This window comes from Onychostruthus taczanowskii, unplaced genomic scaffold (genome assembly GCF_017590055.1).
Source record: "Onychostruthus taczanowskii isolate IOZ18803 unplaced genomic scaffold, ASM1759005v1 scaffold34, whole genome shotgun sequence".
Lineage (NCBI taxonomy): Eukaryota > Metazoa > Chordata > Aves > Passeriformes > Passeridae > Onychostruthus > Onychostruthus taczanowskii.
The window spans coordinates 1,993,708-2,008,728 of NW_024500794.1; the positions used below are offsets into that span (position 1 = coordinate 1,993,708).

A 15,021-nucleotide genomic window follows, 5' to 3' on the forward strand; every position below is an offset into this window, starting at 1 on the left:
TGCAAAACTGCAAGTATTTTGTTTGTACCAATTCATTCTTTACACCACTCTCAACTTATCAACAATATGAAGAGCTGCATTGAGATGGTTTTAATATACCTTACATTTTCTACTACTTCTCCCCCTAAATTTTCAATGTTTGTTTTTCACAGGCATTTGTCTGAATTTGCTGTTGTTCTTCAAATGCTAGTATTTCATCAGTGCCCAGATGTCTCCCATGTGCCCTCTGAGCAACAAGCACTTGTATTCCCAAGCCAGTTCTCTTTTAACTCTCTTGCCTGGGCCCTTTTCATCTTCTCCCTTTCTGCTGAAAAATATTTTTAAGTTTCTGTTTGGACACAGTGCATGCCGTTCCTGTAAAAAATCTTCACTGAAAGATCTTTTTTTTTTTTTTAGTACCCTTTTTTCCTACACTATGTGCCTTAGGTAGCTCATCAGCAGCTTCTGCTGTGTCCAGCAAATGAGAATGATGCGTCATCAATAAACCTTTATTCTCACCAGGTATTTTGCCAGAGATAATTAAACTGCATTTCTCGATGGCTTCTCAATTGAGGCTGCAACACTACACTTCAACATGTTAAATTATTTTATTTGATAGTATTCTAAATTGCTTGACTGGTTGTGATTCTTCTAGAAAGGCTCAGAGATGCTGTGGAAGTTGTTGGAGGGTTGGCTCACAAGTGCACTGTTCGCGCATAGTTCCCCTCGCAACACGGGTAAGTCCAAGGATAAGCAATGCAAATGGAAATCATATGCAGTCATCAGTGCTTTTCTAGGTACCCATAATTTCAGCATAATATCCCCCATATCAGTATCAGAAATTCAAACTGCTGCTAGTTTCTAACAACTATTAGCTGTTATGTGAGGCATGCTGTCAAACAGATACACGATTTGGAAGATGTAGTACTTTATAAGTACACACGAAATGCAATTACTAAAAATGATCAAAACCAATGAGAGAGTTAAATACCCTTTCCACACAGGCAAAATGCTCAAATATCAGTATCAACACATTAAAAAAAAAAAAGCTTTAATACAACCAGAATTTTGTCAACCATATTTCATCTTTGAAAAGCTGCCATGAAAATAAAGCCAGCTCTGATTGTGCCTCCTGGTGGTATCAGTCACAACCCTAGTGCTCTGACTATATGTTTGGCTTCCACTTGTGGACGGTGAACAGAACTGAGAATTGCAAACAGCAGCAAGTTCCAAACCTGGGTTATTATCATGATAATTCTTATAGAAGAAAAGATTTCCTATCTTATAAAAACTTATTATAATGCCTTCATAAGCACATGTTTATCCAAGTACCAAAGTCATGATACAGTTTTGAGTCAAACCTTACTTATACAAAGTCAAACTTTTGTAAACAGGAACAATTTAGATGGCTATACATTTCAAGGTACATTATCTTTGCCATACATTTCAAAGTTGTCTGCATCACAAATGTTTACTCATTAAATTTGTGCAAAGATATTTTTTAAATTAAGAACAGTAAAATAGTTAAAGTGATTTGCAAACATAGAAAGAAAGCAGATGACAAAATCAATGAGTCAGCAAAAGGAAAGAGTAGCAAGGCAAACAAAGGCTATGAAATGCTGCAGAATTTTATACCATTGGCTGTACTCACTTTTCCCTCATCTCTTGGGCTGTCGCTTAAATGTACAACTGGGCCAGGGTGAGTCTTGGTGGATCTGCAATACAAAAATCAATTAAAATTTGTGAATGTTTTTTGTTGTAAGAAGAGCTAGATACCTCAGCTTCTAGGTGTGCTAACATGTACCTCCAATGGTTTAAAAATAATTGTTAAAAGCCTAACAGGATAAGGAAAAGTTATAGGTATCTTTTAACGTTCTCCTCTATTTCCTTTCTGCCATCAAAGGCAAAGATTCTCTTTTCTTAATGAATCCTTCCTTCATTTTTTAAAAATCTCACTATTCTTCCTATTACAGTAATTTACCCCCTCATTCTTACAGCTTTTTTGCCTTTCCTATTCTCTATTCCATCTCTTTCTGACCCTCCCTCCTTACTTGTTCCCTTTGAAGGCTAATTTGCTAAGGATTTACAAAGTCTTCACTGGATTCATTTCAGATACTGACAGCATGACTCACCAAGTTCCAATGTCACTAAAGAAAAGGGTTTCAGTAACCTCACCTACACTGCCCTGTCAGGAAGCTTTTTAGCATTACTGCAGCAGGGTTTCAGAAATGGAGCAACTTGCCTCTGTCTGATCTGTAAAGCCTTATCTCATCTTCAGACCAACTAACACAGTTACACCCACAATACATGCTCAGTGAGGCTTCTCAGCCATCCTGTGAGTCTTTGTAAACCTATATAGAAATTAATTACTGTACTTGAAATTCCCTCCATTTTGACAACATGTATCAACCACATCATATGCAACTTATTACTTAAGTTATTAATGTCCAGCACCTGACAGCAAATGCAAATCATAGGAAACTGATTGGACAGATGGAGGTTTTTCATCTATCATCTTTTCTGACCTGACCTTCAGCCCCTGGCAGTCATCAAGAACAAGAAGACAAGCACCAGCCCACACTGATTGCCTGCAGAGGAGGACCTTCCTCCCATCTAAGTTCTGGGGTCAGAGTACACGTCCCTTGGAATTCAGCTTAGGATCTGAACTTGCACAACTGGTCTTGGTTCACCAAAGGTCATCAAGAAAAAAATACAGCAGAGATTGGCAGAGCCCATAAAGTGAAAAATTTATCTGGAAAGCATACATAAAATTACCTGGGCTCCAAGTTTTAAAACAATCTGCAAAAGAATTACAGAAACAAACCAAAACAAGCTTCTCCAGTCAAACTACTCAAAGGATTTTTCTACAATAATGTCTTCTTTGTCTGAATACTGCACTGTAGGAAAACTGGCCTCTGTTCTACAGGCCAGACTCCAAATGAAGACTGAGCGTGGTCACAAAAATTCTCAGACAACTCAAACATTAAAACACTGTAGACTGATCCATAGCCTCATAGGTTTCTCTTTCTCAGAACTGTATGCTCCAACACTCTTAAAAGCATGCATATTCTTCTCTGACCTCTATACTTTGCCTACATTATGTTTTAAATATTTTGACTATTTTGTCATGCACCAAAGCTGGGGCAAAGCAGAGAGGCAAAGATCTAGCCTGGTATTTATTTCTGAGCTAAGGACAATGAAAAATTACTCCAGACATCCTGAACATGCAGCGTGTTATTCTCCTACACCAGGTCTCCACCAGCAAGGATTCTGCAAGAGCATTTTGGAGCATATCCCATCACAGAAATGAGATCAGCAGGAAAGCAGTGGACAGACAGTTTATACAATGATATTCAAGACTGTCTTTCATGGTGCCAGCAGCAAGCACCCATTTGTCCTGAGACATGGAACAAAACCATTTTTACAGAGATACAGATAGCAGGAGATTTGGCTGTCACTCCTATACAAGCCAACTTAACAGAGGGGACCCCTCTGGCTGAGTTTCTGTTTCTGAGTAACCTGTACTGAAATAAAAATATCATTTGGACAACACCAGGCCTTGGAGCAGGCAGCATAGGTAGACAGTGACAGGGAACTGGGGAACTAGATGAGTTTGTTGGCAAGCAGTGCTTAGACCTAGACACATCATGTACATCTGTTCTGAGGGAGAACATGTGACAGCTTGGGACATTCTAGGCTGTTTCAAGTGTTGTTTCTGACACAGATTCACCTGTCTGAACAGGTCAGAGTAATTTGATGGAAAGAACTAGGTCTATTTGGAGTACATGCTGCCTATGCAGTGATGGGCAAAGGAGGAAAGGGGAGAACAAGAGGAAAAAACAAGATGAGAAGACACAGAATAAGAATTTTCACTTTTTAGCCAGATCACAGACAGATGACATAAGAGAGAGCAGAGGCAAGCAACCATCAGATGTGTTTCCCCAGAAAGCTGGGGACAAACAAAATGGTAGCAGAAGCACATGGAGGCTGACAAAGCACAATGGGTTGGACAGCTATCCCAGGTCATTGAACCAACCATTGAACCAACCAGGATGCATGGCCATTCCAGTCTTGGTACATGACCAGGAATATTGGCAAAATCATGACAAATGGAGGGAGAAAGGAAAAAAGCATACTGTCTTTCTAAGGTAAAGATCGATTCAGTTTAGTCAGCTCTTTGTACCTCCTAATTGTAAAAGCCAGGAACCATTTAGATAAATCTGTGCAACCAGTTTCATTGAAGGATACATATGACATTGCTTACCAAAGAATGCATCAATTTCTCTTTGGGTAGAAGCAAACTCTTACATGAGCTGTCCTCTACTCTTTAGGCTAAGTATACTTTTATAGTCACACAGGCTTGTTGTTCCTCTGTAAATGGTACTAAACCCCCTGTCTTTTACTACCAGTCTTATTTTTATCTTATATTCCTTCAGGCTGTAGCCTCCAATTTCCATGCTAAAAACTCAACTGAAAGGGGAAACCTTGACTAATACAATACATTTTCCAAACTCCTCCATTTTCCTCTTGAATTCATTGTAGTTGGGGGATCCTGGGATTTACTGCACTGTATTAATATTGTAGGGTTTGGGTATTTTTTTCTTAGGCACTTTTTGTTTCTTTTAGGAATGTTATAATTTAATTACTATGTACCTAGTTACTTCTCTAGTTTTGTTGAATAACAGCTTTATATACACTTTCAGCAAAGTTGATACCAAACACAGCATTCCATGCACTAAATGTAAGAGATTTTTGTTTTCCTCATTGTCTGTCCTCTATATTTGAAATAAGTATGCTCTTAGTATTCATATTACCTTACTTCTTGTTATTTTAATAATTTGGTTGTTTTGTATAACACCTGGCTTGCTCTGGCTTCTTCCTTTTCTTTCACTTCTATTACATTTAAGACTGTCAGGTATGCCACTCCATCAAAAGACTCAACCAACCATTCTTTAGTTTTCACACATACATCATTGGTCTAGGAAAAATAAGGATTCAGGGGGAAGTGGCTTTAGTTTTTGTCTTTGTTTCTCACCATTCTACTCTATTTTAACTGCCAGTAAATTAAATTAATTTTTTCCAAGTCAAGTATGGTTTCTCCATTGACAGTAGCTGGTAAGTGATTTTTCTGATTTTTCCTTTATTCATGAACTTTTCCATCTTATTTTCTTTCCCTGTCCTGTTGAGGACGGGGAGTGAGAGAGCAGCTGGGTGGAAATTTCCCAACCAGCTGGGATCCAACCTCCACAATTTCCTTGATCGCTTGAGAGAGGCCAGCTTTCTTTATACAGAAGCAAGAGTAAGTAGAGAGTCTAATAAGTTTGGCAGTCATAACATGACTTCTGTCAGGAAAGCAGAAAGGATCCTTTTCAAATAGTTGTATATACCTAATGTGCCATCACAGATAAGATCACACACAGGTGACAAGAGATATTCCTGAAGCTTTTTGGAAGTGTAGAGCCTACTCCTTGGCAGTCCTCCTGTGCTGCCTTTCCAGGGCTCCAAGAAACATTGATTTTCTTATACACAGCAAGTAAAGTATTTGCATCAAAACTGATTCCTCTTTGGACTACATAACGAGGAATATTCACAAGATGCAGCAAGCATAACGTTTGGTGTTTGGTTTTGGATGAACACATACAGTCCCATCTTGGGGGAGATGTTTCTGGGACGATAAAATGACACAAAATAATCCCTGTTCAGGTGGAGCAAGGAAGAAAGCATTGCTGTGTGAGAAAGCATTGCAGCTTCCTCAGTTCTGTAAGATCTTTTGGTTTTTGCTCTGAGCCTGCCCGATGGCTGGATACAGAAGGAGTGACACGATAAATCTTTGGTTTGCTTCTCCTGAAGTGATGTTATCTCCCTCTGGGTACAGGACTGTGGCAAGGAACCCAAACCTTATCCTTTGTGTCACACTAAGACCAGGAACTGTCTGCCAAAGGCAGATCAGTGCTTCCCTTCTTGCATCTCCTTTTCTCCTCAAGGAAGGTATGTATAAATAGAAATAACAACAATATCTTTTGGAGCCCTAGGGAAGTGCTGCTTGTAGAAGGAGAGCAAGACATTAGGCTGTACAGTCAATTTCTCTTGAGGGTAGACATCATGACTGCACTACATGCAGGATGAAACAGAGCAATTATTTAGGTAACTATATTATGTCAATAACATTATTTTATAGAACCCATGAAACACAATCAGAGCTACAGATACAGTAATTACTGCTTTCATACAGTAAATTGTACTGCATGAGGAAATGCAGTACACAAACTACACACAAACTCCATTTTCCCTCAAGCTGTTTTCATATACATAAAATGTTCTGTTTCCCCTCATTGCTATTGTATTAAAGTTGTCAAGAAGGTTGGAGAGCTGGACACTGTCATTGTGGAACTGTCAACAAAGAAAAAACCCCTGCCATTGAATTATATTAAATGGAAACGCAGAGATCTAACAGCTCCTGGAAAGGATGAAGAGGTGCTGCAAAACCAACCAGATTTGAAGCTATTGTGAATAAAGCACTCTACTGTTGATGACAGACACTTGTGTACAGGCATTCCTTCAAGCTGGCCTTGGGGAGCTGCATAAAAACTAACTAGATCCTATTTCTTGAGAAAATGAAAAATAAAGAAGAATCAGCAGGTGAAAATAAGGCATAAGTGAAATAGTTGAGCAGGGAATTTTTCATTTCCAAATAGCAGTCAGGGTACAGCTGAGAATGAGAAAATAAAAGCTCTGAAAAGACACAAAAAGGATAAAACACAAATTCAAGTCAATACTCAGCAGAAACAAAAAAGAAAAAAAGAATGTCAAGTCTAAAAACTATCAGCAATGATTTGCAGTAAGAAATTTCTGAAATGAAAGCTAACTTCAACAGAGCAAGAAAAAGTATGAGCTAATGATACAAAACTTTGCAACATTTCATAATCTTTGTTGACCTTTAAGCACAAAAAAAAAGACTGCAGAATTGAATAATGGAACCAAAGATTCCCATGACAGCTGTATAGAACTAAAACTAGGCATTTGCTATGAAGATACTCATACTTTGAGTTGTTTTGCACTTCATCAGAAGTTTTTCCTGACAGCAGCAGGTATTAATTTATTTGGTATATACTCATTTGGGGAAATGAGAGAGCGGTTATGCTGTAAGACATGACTCTTACTCAGAAGAACTGCACTGAAATTAAGACAGCAGTCATCATAAAACAGTTTTCAAAAGACTTGTAAGGATGGAAGCTTTTATTTGATTATTTTATCCTAAAATTCAAAAGCTCAAAAAGAATCTTCAGCAATGGTACAATCTGAACCCATCAAAATGTGGAAAATACACAGATGATGTATTCCTCAGTCATCCTGGAATGTTTTATGCACTCTAAGAAATCAAGTGACTTAAATACTGTCATAAGAACATCAAATACCAAGACAATCTTTAAAGCAGATAAAAGTATGCTATGACAAAATAGAATCAAATCAAAACCATTTTCCTTTTAAAAGAAAAAATAGCCTGCACAACTGGAGAAGTACTGCAATTATTTCTGAGAAGGATAAAAAAACTGGTGTTAGAAAGTGATAGAAGCAGTTAGGAGAGGGGAAAAAGAAAGAAAACATCCTTATTAGTCATTGTTATGAAGCTGAAGTTGACTGAATGTGCTGAAAGAAACACATACATAGACAAATACTTCTCCAGTGTCAGTAGTCAGACATCATTCACCGTTCTGTCTGCCATAAAGGTGCAGTGCTGCACGAAATTTAAGATCTTCTTTTCATTTGTAGAGCCACAGAGAAATTTAAGAGAATGAATAAGTTAGACACACCATTTCATATGATGTAGATCAAAGCTGGGAGTTGGAGTAAGCAAGAATCAGTTTCAAGATGTAACTCTTAGGCATACTTCCTGAAATGTCCAGAGAAAGGAAGGCTTGAAAATTGTGCTTTCTTTGTATTAATAACTTTCTCCATTTGCACACAGAGAGGGTAGCAGATTCTTCCAGACTGTTACTTCTCCTCCTTTGTACTGCTTTCCCTCACTGCTGTGGATCTACTGGCTCTGAGTTTCCATTTTAGGAGATGGGGATGGGCAAACGAAGGGCTAAGAAAGGAGAGAGCCAAGTTATGGCTCTGTCATAATTGAGTTCCAGTCTGCCCAATTCTTTAATCCTTCAAATCCCATAAATTTTGGCAAGTTTCAGTTATTCATTCATTAGGTAGTGGGGTGTTAAAACACTGGAATCTTACTGGGGGCTTATAATGCAGATTTTTTATTTTTGTAATTCAGAGGACACATATAAAGATCTTTTCCTTTCCAACACTAGATGTGCTTCCCAAATGTATGATCATGCTGAGAAAATTGATCTGATTGTAGTTGAAGTAAATGGAGACATGCTGGGCTCATTGACTATTTTTCTCTTACAAAGCTGTTTCCAAACATTTGGAAGGAAAAGAGATAAACTGTTTGCTTATTAAAGAGTAGAAAACCAAACAGTCTCATGAGCCTCAAACCCCTCTGGCAAAGGACTAGCTCTGCTACATGACAGAGAAATGACAAGTGAAAGAAGTTTTGATTTATTCATTCTTAGTTGAGAAGATTGCTTCAGTGTGGCCTGAAGTATTGATTAAGCATGAGATGATAGAAACATCTGAGGCAAGAATTGGTACCCACATGCTTGTGTTTTCTCTCAGCTCTGTTCAGGGAAGGGGTCCACTGAGACACAGACAGTGCACATGATTTAAGAAGGAAACTTTTCCTGTAACCAGAATTGGTTAAAACTTACTTCTGAAAATAATCTAAAACAAAAACCAAAAAACAAAACCAAACCAAAACAAACAAAAAAACCCCAAAAAACCAACGAACTGAAGAAAAAATTTTATTTCCTTTGCATTATTAGCTGTTCAGGCCTTAATTTCTAACTAACACTAGATTCTGTTTAAGCTCACTGAATCTTCTCTCCTAAGAGAAGACCATAGTCACTTATGATAAAATATGTATTGCAATCATCTTTTTGACATGTATCTCCACTAGATGCTTCTGAACGTGGCACAAAACCACTATCACTCAAAAAAATAGTGCTCTAGAGATCTTGCAGATACATAAGTAGACAAGAAAAATCACAAAAACAGCCCTCTGCACCGAATGCCAACTTGGTAAGTACAAGTAGCTGTGCAGGACAAGATGATCAGATTTCCTGCACCATATGCAAAATCTAAAAATGTTGCATCTAAACCTGTTTCCCCTTCAAGTCTTCACACTATCAAGCCTTTTCACCTCAGTCTTTCACTGCAACAGAATCGCTGTGACAAAAAAATCTTGCAGTCATTTGATAGGTCTCGCTGGCCCAAAATATTCAATTGTTTCTGAGGATGAGGGTTACATGGAGATTTGATTAGAAGTAGATACAAAGCAGTGAAAAGTAAGATGGGGCAATTAAAAGAAAGAGAAGTTTTGCTGGTAGACTTTCAGTTTTAGAAACTGGATGAGAATTGCATGAAGAGGGATGAACTCCTTCAGGCTTGTTAGAGCAGATGATACACAAGCTTGACACACTTAAAATTTTATTTATGAACCCTCCGTCTAAGCTGAGGACTTGAATAGAGCCTCAGAGCAATGGCTTTTGCTGGTCTTTCCTTGCCAATAAGTTTGAAAGACATACGATTGCACAAAAGGTAATCCCTTTCCTTCCAAGCTTTATAGAGAATAGTAACATCTTCAAGCTAACCTCACACTCTGAAATGTTATCATTAACTCAGAATTTAACATAATGTTATGAGCACCATTGCTCCTTACGTTGTTCATGATAAGGCTGAAGATTTTCCTGAATTTTACATACATATATTTTCCTATTTTCTTTCACCTTTGAAAGCACTGAACATCAACAGACCCTGTGAACTTATACACTCCAGAGCAACCTGATTTTACTGTAAGCAGGAAGTTGGTCTTGAAAATTCTACAGAAGCCTTACAACATGAATTATTTTATGATTCTATATACTAAAAATGTTAAAAATATGCAAAAATTATGTGGAGATTAAAAATATAATCAAATCAGAATATACCCATGGCCCAAAATAAAACCGTTCTTTCAAACATTTTTCTCAGTACTATTCTAAAGGAAAGTCTACAATCATAAGCTCATCCTCATGAAGTACATTTAAAGGTAATAACATTTCCTTTAAAAGCTAATCTACATTCCATTTTATGTGCAGGAATACAACAGTACTGGAACAGACATCAGAGTTTATTACCAGAGAGCATTCAAGTTACTTTACTGAGTCACCCAATTTCAGCTTCAGATGGACTGCAGCATTTTTAAAAGTGGCTGCTGTGGCAAACATCGCCATTATTCCCACCAGCCTCTTCCTCTAATACAGAGAAATTAATCTGGAGACACATAGGATCCCCTGTCCACCTGCAAAATATTTACAAGGACAGCTTCCAGAGGTTACAGTTCCCTCACAACATGAAGCAAATGTCTCAGAATCTGCAAGAAGTACTTTGAGCTTTCCCATAGAAGCTCCTCTTGCTGGAACTTCACAGAGGAAACAGCAGAGAAAGAGTTTTTCCTTTCTGTTGAGGCTTTTACTTGCAGGAAGCATAGATATATCCCAGTCCTTTGTATGTCTCTTTCCATTTCATACCCACAACACAGGCACCTTGCTTAGCTTGTTAAAAAAATATAATTTAATAGGTTCTCATTATCTTTCCTATCACTTCATCATGTTTTAATCATGTCTGAATTAACCTTCAGATTCTCACTGTGCTGAGCAGGAGGCTTGGTCTAGAGACCTCCTCCTGTCCCTTCTCATAAATGATTCCACTGTTCAATGAAGAAAAGTTCTCTGTAGAGTCTTAGGGCAAATATCCTCCATTATTCTCTTCACAGGATGGAGGACATGGTGATCAGGCTTTCCTCATAAAAACAGCAAAATCTGAATTTTAGTGATTAAAGACTTCCTGTATTTCTTGGAACTTAATAGTTAAACAGTACACCATTTTTTTTCCTTTTAAATGAAATACAATTGCATGGTCTCTAATATAAATCCGACTCCTAATATGCTCTAAAAAACCAGTTAATACTGCAAATGCATTCACTGAAATTAAATGCATTCACTGTAATATTTGTGAAACCAAATAATTCTTAAAAATTAAATTTAAGACAGCTATGAAAATGACCACACAGACAAATGAAAAAAAAAAAATCAATCTGCACTTACAGTTCTATTGCCTTGTTCCACATGATAACATATCCAGAAAGAATGAAGGACTCAATATTTACAATGTGTGTATTTCCTCTCTCTGTTCCAACATAAAGCCATTTACTCTGGAAAGGTAGATGGCAGTAAGTAATCCTGGAAAAGAACAAAAACACAAACCAACAAAATAAAAGTGACTGAATACCACATTAACAATATTTTTTAACACTTTTGCAGCTGAAAGAATTATTCTTTCCATTTCATAACTTGAGAAAAGCCTGCCCAGAAGGCATTCTGAAGAATGTGCAGGTTCTGGGGGTCATTTCCAGGAAAATAAAAAAGAACATCAAACAAAACAGGGCCATCCAGCCTGTTGATATTAAGGGCACAACAAAAGAGAAGCATCACCTGAGCACTGAACTAAGTCTGTCAATCCCCATGAGTATGTACATTGCACTTTCATAGTATTGAAGACTCTCAAGGAAGGCTTTCTTATATCCTTTCTCAGAATAAGCAGATTATCCAGTAAAACAGAGTTTTGTGGACATCAGTGGGATTCACGATTTGCACAACAGAAATATAATACCATAATTCACAGAAGAAAACATTCATTTATTTGCCATCCGGAAGAGCAAGGCCTTAGATAAGAGCATTTATCATAATGGAACTACCACACACACACTGAACCCTACACTCATTACAAAGTGATGAAAAATGCTGCATTAGCTTGGAAAGATGACAATTTCTCATGATAATGCATAAAAGTTTTCACAGATGACAAATGAGTAGGTTTAGGTCACCTTTATATTATATAGATATTACATACACTAAAACAAAACTTAATCTATATGAGATGAGAAAACATTTGCTACTAGCATGTAAGTAAATGAATGCTACCTACAGAGACTGAAACTTAATCCAACCTTATGGTACAGACTTGTAAATTTTGACAAAAAACCAGGTATTTTTCTTGGTATATCGTATGTTATTATATTTATCACTCATTTCCACAAACAGGCTATTTCTGGCTTTTATATACAAACTCAATTTTTTCTTTTCCTTAGCACCTTCAACCATCAGAAAAGTACATACAGTATTTAAAACCATGCATATTAAAAATTTTAATTCTTATGGTACAGCAATTTTTCTGAATTTATTATAAAGGAATGAGAGGGGTGTTGGCAATCTTTCAGTAATTTGGATCTCTCAGTCAAGCAAAGTCGTCTGAGTAGAGCACTTGCTACTCTTTAAGGAATTGTTCAATAATTATGCAAATGAAATATACTTTATGTAATGGTTCCCTGTAAAGTACTCTCAACAAACAAAAAGGTTCCAAACAGATTATTCTCAGTATTTGCATAATTCTGTAGTTTTCCAAGTATCTAATAAACTGTCAGTACATTTAATGCTAGATTCATTCAAGTGAGGAAAATTACTTTTTTTTGTAGTTATGCATCACACTGGATTGAATACAGTTGAAATATGGAGTCTTCACATTATAATTTATGGAGAAAATTATTGTGGAATCATGGAACCTAGAATAAGGCTTACCCTTCACAGAAATCTTGTTTTGTGGATTAAAGTGAGACCTAAATATGAGATAGCCTTTGCTCTGTCCATACGGGGCTAAATTTTACCATCAATTTCCTAATTTTGGCAATAATTCTGGAGCCTTTAGTGGAAAGAGCACCAGCTTTTTCAAGAGAATTGCTTTGAGAATGGGAGCTAAATTTTAGAAGGCATAACTGAAAATGCCTTCAAGCAGCAACATAATACTGATATTGTGGGTCTGTCAGACCAACAGAAGATCCAACAGAAAAAACTGCAGAAGGTATATGCCACCTACATAATCCTTGATAGAGTTCAAGCTACGAGCTTTATTCTTCTGCTCATAACAGGTGCAAGGGACCATTTGCCCTTTTGGCTTTATAGCTTCAAATGGAAAGTTTTTTTCCACATCTTTCCTGATCTTTTTCCTTTAAACTAAAAAACTCTCTTTTGCTTTCTCTTCTGGTGCATCATTTCCTTCACTTCTGGTTAAATTAATATTTAGTCCATTTTTTTGTTGTTGTTGTTGTTTCATTTCTTTCATTTCCATACTACCTCTACTCTTCTTTCTTGCACTGAAAAGCATATGGTGAGTGCTTCATCAGCCCATAAAAAACTTCCTAGATAATAAACCCTCTTAATCACTTCATGTGGAAGATAACCAAACACTTGTTTGCAGTAAACTGCCAAATTACAGGAAGAGAAGATAATTTTGATTTGAAAGTGTTGAAAACACAGCTGTCTGGTCGCTGACAAAAAAATCCTAAGCTCCAAAGCAAGCCCCACTTGACTTGAACACGGCTACTCCAAATTCTTGCAGTAGTGTCACCAGATAGGTGACAAGTCCACCTAGGACAATGCTATTTTTCAGTCCTCTCTTAAATCCAAGCACAAGCCACTACAGGGTACTGCAGAAAACTTGATCTCCCATGTGCAAGAATGAATTCAACGTCTTGGTTATGAATAAAGTTTCAACATCACCTCACACACACTGTTTTTTGAGGCTGCTTTGGGCTGGTTTTCATCCTTTTTGAGATTTGCTCCCTTCTCATAATCTCTAGGACACTCTGCCACAACAACCAACAGACAAAGTGGTGATCTGCATTCTCAGATGTTACACGTTCTCTATCTGTCTGCCTCAGGTTTAAAATTTCCAGAACATAATGCTTTAAGGACAAGGTTCTACAGCAAGAGAAAAATCAGACCAATGTAGTAACTACTAATAGGTAGTTAGGCCAAAAGCTACTTAAATCTTAAACTTAATATCTTGCTAGCTTATCTGAAATCCCAGACACTACAACCAGCCACTACTAAGGCCGGATGCACAATATGAAGGACCAAAATAGAATTAGGTATTGCTGAAGGATGAAAAAAAAGCACCACAGCCATGCCTGTTTTCTTAAGCCCAGCTACTTCCTCTTAAATAATTTCATTTTGTTCCGCCAAATTTATGGGACAGTCAGGTAAGAAAGTATCCGCATGTTCTTTCTTTCACAAACTACCCTATGAAGTTTTATTGTTTACCCAAACTGTTATTAAACATTATGAAATGTCAAATTATGAAATGTATAAATGTCATTATGAAACCTTTCACAATGTGTGTGCTTATAAGAAAACAGCACTCCTTAAAGACAATCCAGGTATGTAACAAACCTATTAGAGCATGGGGATTACTAGGCATTTTAATGCAATATATTGCTAGGCTTCACCAAACAAAGCCATATGATTTTCATATTCTTTTAAAAGTCTGCACTTCTCCGAAGTAGTTTTATTTTACATTATGTAAATTAATTTCAAACTGCTTTATATATTATAGGCTTTTCACTTCTACAGAAAATATTAACTTGACTTTGAGGCTTGGAAGCTTTGAAGCAAGACTCAGATTTTTAATGAACATCTTCCATCTCGGTAAGTACTGAAATTACATAACGATTTCTTCAAGAGAAAACAATGAAGTCTCATACTGTAGTTTTCATTGGGGATGAAAGGTATTCTATTATATGACTCTATTAGTCACATATCCCACAAGCAAATTAAGATGTCTTTTGATGCCATTACAAAAACGAGTCAATAAGCCAGAAAGAAAGAAAGGCTATTTTTCTTCTTAAGAAGTTAGGGGCTGTACTGAATTATGTCAGTATGAAGTGCTTCTGACAAAGTTTAATCAGATTGTCAATCTGATTGAGATAACATGCAACAAAATTAAATGGAAACTTGAGGATTTTCTCATTGTTGATCACTTAACAGAAAGTCAGCCAGAAATATGGATATTGTACGTTCTTAGCAGCAAACCACAGCATGAATCTTATTG

The 15,021-nt window shown here is 37.0% G+C and overlaps 1 protein-coding gene across 2 annotated transcripts in view; it reads right to left on the reverse strand.

Annotated features, from left to right (window-relative positions):
- STXBP5L (syntaxin binding protein 5L) overlaps window positions 1–15,021 on the reverse strand; it is a 183,405-nt gene that overhangs the window by 83,096 nt on the left and 85,288 nt on the right. For both annotated transcript variants that reach the window (XM_041410828.1, XM_041410827.1), the window contains exons 5-6: window positions 11,184–11,318; window positions 1,631–1,694 (exon numbers count right to left, since the gene is read on the reverse strand). In XM_041410828.1, coding sequence (XP_041266762.1) covers window positions 1,631–1,694; window positions 11,184–11,318 — 199 coding nt within the window. The remainder of the gene's footprint in view (window positions 1–1,630; window positions 1,695–11,183; window positions 11,319–15,021) is intronic.